This window comes from Aquila chrysaetos, chromosome 20 (genome assembly GCF_900496995.4).
Source record: "Aquila chrysaetos chrysaetos chromosome 20, bAquChr1.4, whole genome shotgun sequence".
In the NCBI taxonomy this organism is placed as follows: Eukaryota; Metazoa; Chordata; class Aves; order Accipitriformes; family Accipitridae; genus Aquila; species Aquila chrysaetos.
In genome coordinates, this window is record NC_044023.1 from 2,233,191 (window position 1) to 2,250,173 (window position 16,983).

At 38.0% G+C, this 16,983-nt stretch overlaps 1 protein-coding gene across 4 annotated transcripts in view; it reads left to right on the top strand.

Moving 5' to 3' along the window:
- Nucleotides 1–16,983, top strand: part of EFCC1 (EF-hand and coiled-coil domain containing 1) — a 58,850-nt gene that overhangs the window by 30,006 nt on the left and 11,861 nt on the right. For 2 of the 4 annotated variants that reach the window (XM_029995874.2, XM_029995871.2), the window contains exons 3-5: nucleotides 9,452–9,597; nucleotides 13,179–13,311; nucleotides 13,620–13,785. In XM_029995874.2, coding sequence (XP_029851734.1) covers nucleotides 9,452–9,597; nucleotides 13,179–13,311; nucleotides 13,620–13,785 — 445 coding nt within the window. Of the gene's footprint in view, nucleotides 1–9,451; nucleotides 9,598–13,178; nucleotides 13,312–13,609; nucleotides 13,786–16,983 lie in introns of all 4 variants that reach the window. The other 2 variants (XM_029995872.2, XM_029995875.2) reach the window with 1 other exon arrangement.

Below are 16,983 nucleotides of genomic sequence, written 5' to 3' on the forward strand. Positions count from 1 at the left end.
AACAAGTGATACTTAAATTCCTCTAGCTTTATTTAGGTCTGCATTGTGTGCATCCAAACTCTAGACTTTCACTGCAAATATCTGAATTTTCAGCTAGCAGGGTGTGGCAATAGTGTTCTTTATTCCAGTGGAACAACATCTGGAAATCATTTCCTTTATTTTGTCACAAAAGAATTCATAAAGGGGCAGGAATATCTGAATGACATAATTCCAAAGTGATGTATGTTTCTCCTGGATACTGCAGTGACTGTTAACCATAAAATACCACACACAGAGCAAAAAGCAGTCTGGTTCATCAAGCATATACTCAAGAACTACTGTCTTGCAATATAATCCCTTGCTAGGCACAGGATTTATAAAAGCACTATAATTGCCTCATCTGTTTAGCCTAATTATCAAATGTTATTTTCCATGGAGCAGCCTAAATGACTAATAGTTTTTTAATAATGGTAAACTAAAGTTTCAAGGCAAAAAAGGTTAAGGAAAACACCAAACAGTGAGTCTCAGAGGTCTTGAGCTGCATTTCAGAGCTGAAAGGAATGTATTCTGCAAGTCACAGAATGAAACCTGCCCATGCAGTTTTAATCCAGCTGCCTTAGTCATTTTTTTGCAAGAAATTTATGTATGTATGAGTGTGTGTATCCATGCATAAGAGCACCTATTTTGTACTTAGGTGGGTCTTGCTTAACGCACTGATATTCATCTTAACTGTAAATGTGGCCTTAACTGTTACATTGAAAATGAATTATTAGGTTTTTAGCATACTCTTCTTCACAGTATAATATACCAGACTAGAAAGATTACATTCAAAATTTTCTGCTAATTTTAGGTGCCTACTCTGACTTATCTAAATGTTTACAGTACCTAGTATTTCAGAGCAAACCACACAAATCATAACTTCCATGATCCCATGCTTCAGCTGCAGTTCTCATGCCCCATAGTCTCAAATTCTATGCAAAAAAAAAAATCAGGACCCAATTATTATCTGTACACACGTAACATGGTAAGTATGAGTAGAAAGCCTAACTAAAGTAATTTGCCTAGCATTATGCATGGGCTCTGGCAGAGACAGGAATAGAATCTATTTCCTCAAAGGAGGATTTAGTTGCTTCAGTGAGGACACCATCCATTCTGTTCCTCTGTGTCTCACCCGACTTGCTACTTGTAGCTTCTGCAGTAGATAAGAAAGGAACCTCCTGGCAGAAGCTTCCTTCTCTCTAAAGTTGTTGTCCATCCACAGAAATCATTCATTCCCTGCCTTGAATGAGGCAAAGGTCACATAGGAAAAACAACTGTGATTTTACAAAACACAACTGTATTGTAATGCATGTGCTCCAGGGGTTAAGGCAACCTCCTGACATCTTGTAAGTTGAGAACCTTAAAAAAAACCAAATACACTTAACACACAAGAGTTTGTATCAAGTAGCATCATCATGACATCTGTGTTTTCCACCAACAGGGTCAGATTCTCTACATTCTTCGCATAGATTTCTGCTCTGAGTTAACTGAGCAACTGACAGCAAAGTAAATTATCATCCTCCATGTGGACCTGCAGTGGGGGAGGGAGGAGAAACTAATTTGTGGATGGTTTTCCCAAACATTTACTGATAGGAGAGTAATGGCAAGACTTCAAGAACTTGGATAGCATCCCAAATTTTATCAGGGAGTGTGTTTGGCCCTTAAGCACTTTTTTCTGCATATTTCATCTTCTGTGCCTTTATCTCTACCCCAATTCTGTTTCCTTTCTCCATGTTCAAGTCTGCTGTTGCTGTAATTCTCATTCTTACTTTAACCACTGTATGTATTGAGAGCGTAATTCAATCACATGTTTCCATCAGCAGTAAAACCTGATCAAAAGGTCTTTTGACCCACTCACTGCTGTCGCAGCCCTGCATTTTGCCATCCCCTGAAAAATGCAACTCTTAGGCCTATGCACTGATCCAAATCTTAAACTTCTTTCCAAAAATGAGAGGGATGAGATATTTTAAACACAACTCATTTCATAAATCCAGTTCACAGCTGCACAAGCACTTGCACAACTAGAGCATATAGGATCAGGTATGAGAAGGTGCAGAATGGGAGCAAGGTTTAAAGGAGAGAGATGGTAAAGAGGGAGTTTTTCTTCCAAATTTATTTAGGACTACTCCTTCAGGCATAAAAAGCTCTTCTGGTCTTTCCTATATGTCAAAGCCACCACTCCCTGTGCTAGTGTCCTTATCAGGAAGAGCACTGAGAGTGCAAGAGGGAAAATATTCCTGACCGTATTCTCGGTTGTTAGTGCCAGCTTGCCTAGCATAAACAGATTCACAGTTGTTGGCAATGTTTTTCTTCATGGCCATGGACTGGAGCACGTTCAGTACTTCAAAGCTCTTAAAAACAGTCAGCGCTGTAGACAAAGGAGATACAAGGCCTTTTAGAAATGCATTTACTTTTGTTATTCTTGCTTACCTGAAACCTAAAAGATCAGCCTAAGAAACATTTGGATTGTGAGAAATTCAACCCAAATGGCATGGGAAAGCAATATGCAACAGAAGATCTTTGCATCTAAATCTCTGAGAATCAAAAATGTCAGGAACACCAAGGTACCACCCAGGAAATACGTTTTTCTAATCTGATCTCAGATTTTAAGAAGCAGAGTAACAAGAAAGCAGTTGACAAATGAACAGTAAAGACCTGTACTAAGAGTAGCTAATTTCTGAAAAACAATTTCTCCCAAACAGTCTGAGCTTACAGAAGTTGCTCTTTGGAATGGGACAGTATGGAATATAAAAGGCATGTTTCTATTCTGTAAATTCACTATGTCTGCACAAAGGTTTGAGTTGTCTGAAAAATGCTTGAATTATCATAGGAAGAGCACTGCATGACAGCAAGACATAACTCTACTACTATCTGCTACATGTGACAATATCATTGCCAGATTTGCCTATTTATATACAATGTGCAGAAAGATGGAGAGATTCTGCAAGAAAACACATTGCCATCAGCAAAATGATTTTTTTCTAGAGGATGGTGATTTTGGCAAGAAAATGAAAATCATCAGCCAGTAACAGAAAACCTCTCAGAACTCTAACCAGTATTATAGAGGCTCTTTAACTACAAACTTCTTATATCTGTATAAAATCAGGATATTTGGTCATCTTTATTATAGCTACTAAAAATTCATACTTTTAAAAATTTATATTTAATGCTTTACAGTTCAAGCTATTTAAAACCTGAGATTAAGCAATTTAAAATCTGAACTGATCATAGAAAGTTCATTCATGTGATTTCTGTTGCATAGGGGTTCACAGCTTACAGCACCAACCAAAGACAGGTGAATTCAGAAAACCTACACAGACACTTAGCTCCAGTGTGAAAACATATTTGATCTGAATGCTAAATGAAAAGTCGTAAATAAATCAGAAATATGCACACCTTCTAAACTCTGTAGATCCCTGTAAGGGATAAGCCAAAACTGAAACCATTCCAAGTTCCCTGAACCCTGGCAGTTTGGGTAAAATAGTACAAAAATTAAAATCACACCTCATTTTGGTTAAAAAACACAAGTCATACACTTTTAAAATAAAGTATAGCTTAGTTTGTATAACTATACTTAGGGCAATGTACATATTCACACAGCTGTTTGATCTGCTCCAAATAAGTCTCTAAAAGAGACTAGTTAAAGGTCTATGAATGCAAAGCTAAATAATTCCTCAGAGTTATTTTATGATTAGTCAGGAATTATTTAAGTTAAAGACTTGTTTAGCATGAGAAGCAGGTGGTTTTTGCTGCAGTTAGAAGTTTCCATGACAATAACAGGAGAGCCAATTAAAAGCCAATTAGTCATGGACATTACTTTAAGGTCCAGTACTTTGCAAACTCTCCCCTCTTCAATTTTCCTTCTCTCGAGCTGCCCATTATCCTCAGTACAAAGACTTTAAAATGAATGTGGACTGTTTGCCTGTCTCCATGGAAGCCTTGCCACACTGCACCATACACAAACACTTCCCAGGCATCTTCAGCACTACTTTCCCCTCTGATCTTTGCCCTAAACAAATGTGCTGTTTATTCACTCTTCTTCTCATTTATGAAGATCCATTTGATGCTGTATGAATACTAATGAGAAAAGAATTAAACCCATGTTTAAGAATGAGTGAAGATTCCTCCTTTTAGTATTTACCATGACAGCAAAAGCATACCAGTTGGCCTCTTCCATTATGCTCTTCTTTAAATCCTGAAACGTCTGCCACTTGAAAATTAAGAGTGCAGATCTGGCATGAAAGAAAATAAAAAGCTTCCAGATAGGAAAAAATGACCTAGTGGTTAAATCACATGATGAGAAATCAGGAGATCATGGTGTTTCATTGTTCTGCCACCAAAGAGTGCCACCATGACTCCATTCATGCCTCCATCACCTCACTTGAGAACGAGGATGAAACGCTGTGTATTTCAATGATGTGAACCAAGGAGCATGAAGCAACCCTAAGAAATTAAACCTTCTCTACTGTTTGGTTGCATCTGCTTTAAAGACCAAAAACCAGAGAAAATCCAGTCAGAAATTTGAAATATCCTTCAAAGTGAATGTAGGATCCTATATTGATGGCAAAATTAAAAGAAGAAAATGGCCCCTTTCTTCCAATAGACACAAAGATTCATTAGTATCTTTAATGCTATTTTTCTAGTTCTGTGCAACATTTCTGATTAGAACCTTCTTCAACCTATCTCATGTTTATAGTTTCTAATTATAGTTTAAAGGAATGGTAGGTTTTCCCTTGCAGCTACAGGAACAGTATTAGCAGCCGCCTTCCCCCCACCCCCTCACAATTTCTGTATAGCCAAAAAGATATCTAGCTCCACCTCCTGATCTTTGGCACCAAACTTGGCAGATTATTGCCTTAAATTGTTTTTGGATGACATGAATGAAAACCAACTGTGTTTATACATCCCTCTTTGGCACTCTATTGAGCAGGACACTCCCCTTTACCTCTGTCACTAGGCTGTTGGTCCTGTCCTTTCCTGCCACATTCCCTTGTCACTACCGTGAATAAACCAGTGCCCAGCATCACATTATACTGGACTCCTGGCAAGACATACCAAACCAACAAATTTCCAGTTTTGTTATTTCCAACAGGTCCTTGACATTATATATTAGCTGATAAAATATAAAATCTCTTGGGTTTTTTTTTAAATTTCCATATCTACTCATGCTACTGCTTCCTTTTTTTTTTTTCCCCTTCATTTTTATCTGGCATGGATGAGCTCTGAAATTCCAGCTTGTCTGGCCACATGTTCCTTCACGCACATTTAAAATCTGCCCCATTCCTAAACACCTTGAAATAATTTCCATGTGTGGTTCTAGAAAATAAGGCTGTGTCTTAACCTGTGCTGCCTTCTTACTTATGGTGTGTCATGGTTTAACCCCAGCCAGCACTAAGCACCACGCAGCCAATTGCTCACTCCTCCCAGCTCCCAGTGGGATGAGAGGAGAATCGAAAAAAAGTAGTAGAACTCATGGGTTGAGATAAGAACAGTTTAATAACTACAGTAAAATAAAATAATAATAAAAATATAATAATAATAATGAAAAGGAATATAAAAAGAAGAGAGAGGAATAAAGCCCAAGAAGATATAAGTGATGTCCAATGCAACTGCTCACCACCTGCTGACCGATGCCCAAGCAGCGATCCGCCCCTCCTGGCCAACTCCCACGGTTTCTGTACTGAGCATGACGTTCCACGGGATGGAATATCCCTTTGGCTAGTTCGGGTCAGCTGTCCTGGCTGTGCTCCCTCCCAGCTTCTTGTGCACCTGCTTGCTGGCACAGCATGGGAAACTGAAAAATCCTTAACTTAGGCTAAGTGCTACTTAGCAACAACTAAACTATCAGTGTTTTACCAACATTATTCTCACACTAAATCCAAAACACACTGTACCAGCTAGTAAGAAGAAAATTAACTCTATCCCAGCTGAAACCAGGACAGGGTGTAAGGTACTCTAACATTGCTGTATTTCTTCTGTTGGGAAAACTAAGGCACAAGGTGATTTGATGCAAATGATGGAGCCTGTGCCAGAACCAAGATTTAAATTCTGCAGCACCTGGGTCTGAAAGCCCTTGCTAAAAACTTGCATTTCTTTCTAGTTTCCCAGATGAACATCTCCAGAGAAGACAGCCATGGCTGTCTTTAATCAATGTATTGGGCAGAAAGACATAACAAACATGCTGTCTGTATGGCTCCCTTAACTTCTCCACACGAAGAGAGAGCTGATGAAGTCCTCTCAAGAAAATTACTATAGAATAATCAGAGTTTGTACTTGGTATTTCATCAACTAATTATAAGTTCTCTTACAAGAACTACAGTGAAGTGAAAGCTATTATTTAGGTCTGTCTTGAATCTCTTCTAAGTAGAGGGAGTCTGCTATTCTAAGTTCCGAATTAAATGGGAAGGGTTGTTTTTTTCCACCAAACTTCTTAATGTTCCTTGGACTGCAAGCTAAATTAAAACCAGGCTGCCAGATGTAAGAAGTTAATACCACCAGCAGATCTCCCATTAAACATCACAGCCTTTACCCACTTTTGCTAGAAAAGATTTTCATGATACTTGGAATATTCTCAGTGTTTTATGGGTTAAGATCTTAACAAGTTTGAGACTACAATAAATATTCACTGAAATGTCAACATCTCTATTATGTGAACTAAATCTAGAAATCTCTGAAATCCAAACAGATCTAAATTATACTGCAGCTCAAAACTAAGAGAACAACCTGCACAATACCAGCTACAGTCCTCAAGAAACTATAAAGGATTCTTATTGAGTACCAGACCCCAAAATATTTTTGTCTTAAAATGAAGGAAATTAGTACATTCCTGAAAAATAAAATGCAACATCCTTGTGAAAGGAAATACTACTATATTCCACAGTAACTGTCCAGAACACTGAAGCTCTGTGATGCTTCCAGGAGCCCTCATTTTGAATACCCAAGCTTAACAGTGCTTTTTATTTGTGCACTACTCCCTAATTATTTTTTCCAGAACTAATGAAGCTAAATGACTAACCAGGCTCCATTCTGGAGACCGCTATTTCCCTTGACTTTACAGTAAATCCAGTTGTTGCTAAGCTAAATAATACCATAAATTGTAAATGAAATATGTCATTAGTTTTTATGCAGTCAGCTCTACTCAAGGGGGTAAAATAAGTGCTGGTTCCTAAGCACGGTTTACCTCAGCTTCTGTCCCTACAGATATTTTGAAATATCTGACTTTTGCTGCTGCTGTTAAATTCATGATCTTATTTACTTAGTATACTTTCACAAGCAACAAGGGAACTAATATTGGTGTGGTTCTTCAGGAACTGACAGCAGCTGTGTTAGTTTAAACAAAAGCTCTCTGCAATACTTCTCTCTAACTTGGCATCAGCTTTTCTATTACTACATCTAAAGTCCTGTTTCTAGCAGTAGTTGAATTTATAGGCAGGAAGTACTTAGAAGGTTTGTTCAAAAAGATCATGTTATACAACTTGTTTCAGTAGGACCAGTTTGCTAAGTGTTTTAACTCTCACTTTTTGTTGATGATTATTTAATGTGTTAAGTACAAGGAATATTCAATATTCACCAGACCAAAAATAATCTTAGGAAGAATTTGGAGGAAACTTAATTTACTATAAAACTCCTGAATTTGCTTTGCTTGCTTCTGCATATAGATTCTTTGTGAACTACATGACAGCTCCTACTGGGAAAAGTATAACCATGTTATTATACAGTTTAATAGGAAAATATCCTGATGTAACTATTGAAAGTAAACTGTTTTCTAAATAGTAAAAAAGGAAGCAGTAGAAATGTAATATACATTTCCTATAGAGTACATTACACAACATACACATGTAACATCCACAAACTTGTAATGGACTGGACTGGGTGTCCAGTTAGCTCCATACCTGAGAGGTAGCTTATTCCTACCTCGGAGAACATTTGATATAAGCCTTACACGTGTTGACTGATACGCTGAATTTCCATTTATCCAATGTAACTCTGAGTTTCTTGCTACATTATAAGAGTCTAATTTCTTATATTCTTCATAGCTCTGATTTCAGTAATATTTTGTGGAATTAAGTTACATATTACGCATATTGTGTGAAAAAACAAGACTCCTAAAATAAACCCAGTATTATGTGTTGCCTTTCAATTTCATAGGCCCTATTTACTATTTTGTGTGCACATAGGACTGTCTGAATTAATTTTCTTCTTCAACTGTATTGCATACTTCCATTCTATTTCCTCTAAAATAGCAATACTGTCTTTCAGTACATACCTATGAAACGGCAGGTAGGAGAGCGAAACTGAACCAAACCAAATGTATTCCAATAAAAAGAGAGTAGTAGCTCTAATGGACTCATCACAACTGTCATTTCACATTCCATTCCCATTCTTTCCAAAATGTAATATTTTATAAGATTGTTAGAAAATAAATCCGTGTTATTAGATTTGTTAGATTTTGTTTCGTGTACAGTAAAAGTTTCCATTTGACTACACCCAATGACTTGTACTGTCTGACCTGCTCGGGTCTTTTCTTGATAGGGTTAGGACATTTTCGACTCAACTACATGTAAATATATTCTGGATTTTTCCTCTAACATGTGCTACCCTGAATTTCCTTGAAGGTACTTCCCCAGTGCTGTCCATTTAGGTAACTATAAATTCCTCAGTCTGATCAATCATTGTCCTTCATTGAATTAAATTACTTTTTTCAAAATATATTTTGTTGGCAAGTTTAAGGACTCATATTCATCAGTTACATTACCTGATCTGTGTACCATCCCTTGAAAGCTGTTTCCTTTAAAACACATAGATGTAACATCCTCTACATTCCACTCGGAAAACACATGATTTCAAATAAGATTATCAGCAATTCAGAAGCCCATTGCCAAGATGCTTCTTACCTATAACTCACTGGTTTTCAGATGTGTCACTCTGTTTATGTATTATTCTTTTTGACTTTTCAGTCTCTGACCCTGCTTCATCTCCAGTACTTGGAAGACTTAGATCAAAACTACCTGACATTTCTGAGGACCAGTCCAAGTGACCAGATGGAAGACTTGCTACCTTAGCTAAGGTGTTATGGTGCCCATGGTAAAAACGAAGCATGCACTGCCATACCACTGTCAGTGGGAGAGTTTATGGCCAGAGTAGGCTGTTCCCATACATAGTTTCTAGATGCCTTTGACCTGAACTAAAAGCTATAAGTAATGTTTAGTTCTTATTACCTAAAGAACAGCTGAAATCCACCTTCCTTTGATTCTTGGTGAAGCAATCAAGTGCAGCCCTCCGGGGTTCGATTTTACAGGCACTGAAGGTAGATACCCCTATATAGCAAGTCTGAACAACTGCATTCGAAGTCATTCATGTGCCACGCTGTTCACATTTATCTTGGTTTTTCAAATTTCCTACAAGTCCACTTTACTTTGCCCTTCTTTTCCAGGACGGAAATTGTGAGATTTCAGCTTCCCTCAAGAAGCAGCCCAGATCAGAAAGAGGGAGCAGCCTTACCAGGTGGAAGATACTGCCTGTCTGTTGCGCAACAAGATCGACGATCTCCCACTGGCGGAGCTGGGATTTCTGAGAACGGTATCAAACCCAGTACCCAACTACTTTATTTCCTCACTGATCTGTGAGATCCTCAGCAGAAAAACTAGTATAGATATTAAACCACCAAAGCCACAAACCAATCCTAATGAATCTTGAAATCCTAAACCTAAATAAAATATCCCAGCTTTCTACTTCTCACTCCCCACATAATTTTATGTTTAAAAGACTGAACAGATCACTTAGAGCTATGATTAAAACCTGCTTTTTTCCATAAGATTCACCTCACCAAAACCTTTTTCCTGGCTTAAAAGTAGGAAGTTTTCATTTCTTTATAAAGAAAAACTCAGAACTTCAGCTAAAATAATTTCCAAGGAAACCATTTGCAGTCAATATTCTGTACAGTCACACTCTCTGGAAACATCCTGGCTGCTTCAGTAACTCTGAAAAGGTCCAACCTGTTTAGCGCACATAGTGCTAACTACTGCCATAACATTGCACGCTTGCGATTTCTCATGGGACTGCATGAAGCATTCTTTGAAAGTCTTCCAAAATCACTGGGTTTGCCAAGGCTGGCTCTCACTATCAATGACCTCGACTAGGCTTTTGTAGAGCAGACAGTTACAAGGGCTCTCAAAGAGATGGCAATTTTTTATTTTTTTGTGTATGTGTCGTTTAGCTGCTGTAATGGTGAGACACATTTATGATAGCCATCTTAGAAGCCAAACATCTTCCCCCTCCCCCTGGGTGGTGGTTTACATGCCAAGTAGAGAGCAAACGCAAAGTTTGGTAAGTTTGGCAAGTTTGGCTTACCTTCAGTGATTTTTTAAAATTTTTTTTTGGACACATCTTTTTCAAAGACAAAAGCACTTATCGGACCTTAGCTGTAAGTAACAAGGCATCTTTACTGCAGACTGGAGAGCTGTATGTAGTGACAAAAAATTTGATTTTAGGTATGTATTCAATGGAGCTGGCAAGCAGCTGCTTGGGACTGTGACAAATAATGACATATAACTACAATTAACATTGTAGCATGTTCTCCATGTGGTTAGACTTATAAAATAAACCTGGTTTTACAAATATTTTTATCAAATCAGACACTTAGCCAGCTTAAACACAGTTTCCATGTCTAACCTACACTACCCATATTTCAAGTACAAACAGCTTTTTAGCAAAAGCTTTTCAAACAAATAAATTATGGGTTTATAGATTTAAAAATGTGAAAAAAGTGTCCCATCAAATAAAAAGTATTAGTTAGGCAGAAAAGAAAAATAACTGAGAAAGTTGAACAAATAAAAAAATTGTGTGAACATCTGGGATAAACCTAGATATTCTAGATAATAAATCTAGATGCAGAATTATTTATAATTTTTTTTACATATACTTTAATAAATATTAATTTCTTAGAGCAGAAGAGCACTTGCATCAATGGAATTGGGCAAGTTATTCTACCTTAGCTAGTTTACAAATTAATACCAAAATATCACAATAATAATTCTACTGACAGAATGTTTTTTTAAATATTAGCTTAGTAGAAGAATTTTAATAAAATACTGGCTTTATGTTAAAAGAGATGCATAAGAAGTTTTGCTTTTCCTCTCTGGTTTTCAGTCCTGCTAATCATAAACTACAAGGGGGATGTAAAAGATAGTCTCTGTTGCACACACATTCAGTCAGAGCAGAGGACATGCCAGAGACGGGGGGAAAGCATTACAAGTGTCTTCAGTGTCTTAGCATGAAGACCGCTTGACATTCACATGCCTTTTCCTCCATTTTTAAAAACCTAATCTGAGTGTCTGCTATGCCAGATGCTGCGATTAATTTACTGGATTAAACATACCAGTTTGGAGCTCTTCAAGGAATCCATAGTGCCGTGCGATCAGTTCTCACGGCTGCCACGACAGTTGTAAACTCTGATCGTTATCCCTTTGAATTCATATGGCAAGAAAATAAATGATCACTACTAATGTATCACAGATTGAAAATAGAAAGTCTTTTTCTTTGTTTTGGCAGTGCACAGCCTCACGGAAAAAAAATCGCTGCTAATAAATTAGTTTGTACAGTGTAAGGATTGCCATGAAAACGCAGACATTCATTCTCTAATTAAAGAGCAATACAGCACGCAACTAACTTTTGTTCCTGCTTAGGCGATAAATTATCGAACACGATAACTATAAATTAGGCACACCGAATGCTACTGGAACGAAAATTGCATTAACAAACATATGCCGAGTGTTAACCAAAATTCAAAAAAAAGCGAGGCCATTTTTCCTTTGTTGCTGAAAATAGCCCTGAGCGAGGATTAAACACGCAGCAGGCTGGCAGTCCCGCAGCGAAGGGCTCCGCGGAGGAGCGTGTAACACGACTGCCCCCCGAAGGGCAGCCGGCCCAGCGACGCGGCCGGCAGCCACCGCGCCCTGCCTGCGGGCAGGGCGCTGGGGACGCACTGCACAGAAGCCCTTCTAAGAGCGAGGACTGGAAATGGTGGTTTCACTTGAACTGCAGGTGCTTGTGTCCTTGAAATGAGACAGAAAATCGTTTACCTGAGAGTCTCTGCTGGGTGATTCATCCCCTTGAGCCCCCCTTTCCTCTGCTGAATTAACTAAGTACGCACGACACTTGTAATGCTACCTAGGGTCAAATGTGTTTTGATATTTGAAGAAGTAACAGCATTTGACTTGATCACTCTGTTAGAATTCATTAAACCTGTTTAATTAACTGTCAGTGATTGAGGTAAATAATTATCAAATTTTAAATCATGTTGACATTGGCTTAACCTGATAGCAACTCAAAGTAAGCATTCAGAATAAAGATGCGACCAGTGCTTTTCATGTACTTATTGTTTCAAAAGACTCCCAGTAAGTTACAAGCATCATAATAATCCTCTAAGTCCCAGTAAATATATTCTTGTGATAAAAAGCAGTTAAACACGATAGCTTTTATAAGATACAGCTAAAAAGGTCTTGAACTATTACTGTAACAGTACACATATATTTACACATACTGTAGACAGTTCATTTACAATTTATGTGGCATGTGACGAGACATTAGGTTTAGGTAAAAAAAGATATAACTAAACATTGGATAGCTATGCGCCTAATATCACATTTATGTATTAAAATCACTGTCCCTATAAAACACAGTAAGGTAATGAATTAGAGAACATTGATATCAAATTTCTGCACTCTGAATATGTGTTCAGCTGGTTTAACGAGTATGAAGAAAATCTTACACAGTAAAACAGTTTTTCATTCCTCTTGAAAAGTGTATATTCAGTTTATACAAGAACAGTAATTGCCCCCTAGTAACACACTGATCCTTCATACTTATCCTTACATTATAGTTACATAAAGGAAAGAAGAGAATTGAAGTGAAACAACTACAGGTTACCTGCAAGAGAGGGATGAAGTCTTCAAGACTTAAATTAATGATCTTTGCTGAGGCTCCCTTGCCTTAGCTTTAAAGCCCCTTTCCATGGATGCTGAAGGACCCTGCACTGTGTTTCACTGGGGTTTTTAAAATCTCACTTCTTTCTGCCTCAGTCTCAGGACTTTAAGTTGCCACAGCTGCAGCACATCAGGGCTGTTGTTTTGTTGCTAAGCGGTTGTTGGTTTGTTGAGCAGAGGATCAGCTGTTCCGTTCTGTGGAGGGCCAGGCTGCCTCTGATGAAGAGGAGGAGAAGTGGGCAGGAGACCAGCCACCCCAGGTGGACCAAATGAAGAAAATACTGGCCAAGCTCCCTTGCTGTGGCAGCGGGTAGGTTTCTGAGATTAATGCTATATAAGCCATTTGCAAAGGTTATTTTATGACCTGAAGGCACTCTGGCTTCAGTAAGAAGCAGTAATACTATATAGCAAAAGCATCCTTTACATCCTTTGCCCATCCTTTACAGCTCATGGGAAACACCATGCTGGATATTCCCACCTAACCCAAATCCCTGTCAGCTAGGACACTAATTTGTGATCTGTGCTGCCAAGAGTTTTGCAGGAAAACTGGCCTTTACAAACATAGATCTTCATTGTGAGGTTTCACTAACTTTTTTTTTTTTTTTAATGTATATATAGATGTGATGAAAAAATGTGGAAAAAGCTAATGTCTTACTTGGAGATCACCAATACTGATGGCTACGAAACAGCCCCTGTGGAGCTCGCAGAAAGAATCACACAGCTAACTGAACAGCTTGAGCTTAAAGGGCATGAAGTGAAGAAACTGGAAACAAATATGGAAGAGGTAACAGGTGCCAAGCAGAGTGTGAAAGAGTTATTTTTGTATCTTTAAGTAGCTACATTGATATACACATGCTTTTATATTTTATTCTGGCCATTCTGCTCTCTGTTGCTGATGTTTCTCACTGTGCCATTAAGTTTGTCATCAAACATCTCATGCTTTCCTGTAACACCTGCATTTCTAGGCTGGTTCCTAGCTGAAACTCCATTTGTTTGGAGGATGAGATGTACGCCAGACACAGGCTCTTCAAATACTACTCTTTATTTAAATGGTTTAAGATGTTCACTGATGCTGTGTTTGGGACTGATACCACTGCAGACCAAAGAGCCGCACGTTAACCATAGGGTTACTACAGGCAGCTTTCATTGGTTCCTCAGCGGTGGATGAAACACTCCTCATGTCCTAAGGCATCCAGCTCCTCCGGGAGCACAGTAACTTGGCAGGAAATCCCTCCAGCTGACTGAGATGCAGGGGCTCACCATTTTGGAATCCTTCGGAGGAAATCATCCAGTTTACTCTGGCGGGTTCTCAGGATTAGACTGATATATTTATTTAAAAAAAGAAAAAAAGAAAATTGTCCTCAGGCTTAGCAGCATGTTCAACTTTCCTTCAGCAGAGGTTATAACCACAGTAGTTAAAAGCCCCAGCACAGTATCCTGTAGTCCCATGTGATCCTACTATTGAAATACTGCAAACTTCAGCCATTGATAGTCATAGATTTAAATGCTAGCAATCTTTCTGTGAAACAAAAATACTGCATCATATGCATTGCTTTCGTCTGCTTTGTCTTAAGGTTCAGTTAGTGCTTGTTCAGTATTTTATACCCCTTCTTTAAAAGAAGCATAAAGATTTCAGTAGTTCTGGAAGGATTATATTAATTGGTAAACTATTTAAAGTAAGAGTAAACTATCCAACTTTTTTACACATTGCCATCCTTTGATTTTTATCAGTATTTCATATCATTTCCCCCCTAAATCAAATGAAAGCGTTTACTTGTGAGGGAAAAAATTTAAAAACAGAATGAAATCATACTTGTGTCTTACACAGTTTGCTGTATTCAGTGGCAATTTATTCCTGTAATACTCCTTAGAGCAACACAAAGCATCCTTCTATACTGCTTAACATCAGCCCACATAAAAAAACTACATTTACTCTTTTACCTGCAGGAAGGAACTACCTTCCTGTAGGTAGTGCCAGTTTTCTTCTTTTTTTTCCATTCAGAGGTACTTATCTTTTTCTGCAGTATCATATTGCCTTCTTTTTAATCTGCTGATGGATATTAGTTCCATGCATCTTTTTTCAGAAAAGTACCATTATCAATAGATTAATACAAAATTCCAGGACAAAAATGGAATCTGTTGCTCTTGATTTAAAGACAAGCAGGGAGCTGAATAAGACACAGTGCCAACTCACTGCGACATGTATTTAAGATTAGTAGGATGAATCATTTTGAGCCTGTTGGAAATTTATTCTTAAACCCTCTTACTTTCATTTAGCCAGCATTTATATCTTGTGTGCAGTTATAGGTTGGGGGGGGGCGGTTGATGCTACAAAAGGTGCTTGTTCCTGTAATCGACACAAAGCAAATTGGAAGACTGAGAAATGCTCTCTCTCATCTAACTTGCAAATAAATATATTGGCTTAATAAATAAACTACCAAGAACACTTTCTCTGATGACCTGACAAAACTACCTTATATATTGCTCTATATACTTCTATTTGGACTTGCTCAATGCTGAAAATTAGACAAATAACAACAAAGCTAACAAGTAACAAACTCAGCAGGCAAGTGAAGAGCAACACTCTCAAATACGGATTAATAATTGCTTCAGTCTAAGACTTGTAAAACCAAGGGATAAGAGTTCCAAAATTTGTCATGTCTAGAAAGTTCTGCTTTCCAACAACTGAACATTTAAAAATAGTTTCTACTGAAGACAGGGTGATGAAGGTGTCAGGACCTGGGGATAATAGATGAAGAAAACATGAGTGAATTCTAAAAATAAAGCGATACGCTGCCAAGTGTAATGTTGCAAAGAAATGCCAATTATTTTCTATAAAAGCTTGCATACAACCTGCCAGCTTAATTAAAAAGACAATTAGTTTATGACCTGCCATACAGGTTCAAATGAAAAGTTCATATCACATGCCTGATGGCAAGCAGCAGTTGCTTAGAGAAAAGCAATGAGAAACAGTACAGAGGATTTTCCTCTGGGTATTATTCACCTGGTTCCCAATACATTAGCGATAGACACATCTTGAACTGGATGTTGCATGGAGTATTATGTTTAATAGCCAGTATTGGAGCTATTTACCATGAATTTGCCTTTCCTTTCTTTAAAGCTAGCGATGCTTTTGGTATCTCAGGGCAAGGACTCTCACATACTAGTTAGAAAGGAAGAGGTTTTGAGGATTTGGTTTTGTTAGCTTTAAATCTGCTGCCTGATCATCCACTATCGCCTTGTTTTTGTTCTTGGAAATCAGCAAATGATCTTTCCCTCATAATTTTACAGGCTTTTATTACCAGAAATACTGCCTCAGTTATCACCATTCCTAGTCTGCCTCAGCTCTCTTGGTATAGAAACCATTACTTACTTCTGTTATTCTATTTTATTCTTCCGTGTACTTTTCAAGTTCTATTACCCTTTTTGAATGAGAAGAACTGAAAATGTGCTTAGTATTCAAATGCAAGCCCTTCATGGCATAATCACAGTTTCTGTTTTGTCCCTAATTCCTTTCCTAATAGCTCCTACCATGTATCCTTTTGATCTCTGCTGACCACTGAGATATGTTCAGGAGATTACAGCTCTTCTAGATCTCCTTCTTGAGTGGCAGTCATCATCACTGCATACATATGACACTGTGTACCTTTCCTACGTGCCTTACTTTGCATTGTTGACACTGATTTCATTTGATCTTTTATTGCCCATAGGTATTCAATATCATGAACTCCTACTGTCATTCTTCACAGGCAGCTTTAGTTTTGATTGGCCCCAAAAAATTGTATTGAGAGCTTAAACACTTAAACACTTTGACATTCACCTTTTTTAAAAATAATTTACGAACATGCTGAACAGCTCAGGTCTTAACCCAGCTCCTTGTGAGACCCTCAGGATTATCTCCCTCCATTGTGAAACCTTCAGTCCTGGTCTGTCACCCTGTGCTCTACTCCCATCTTTTAACCAGCTGTAAGTCCATGGCAGG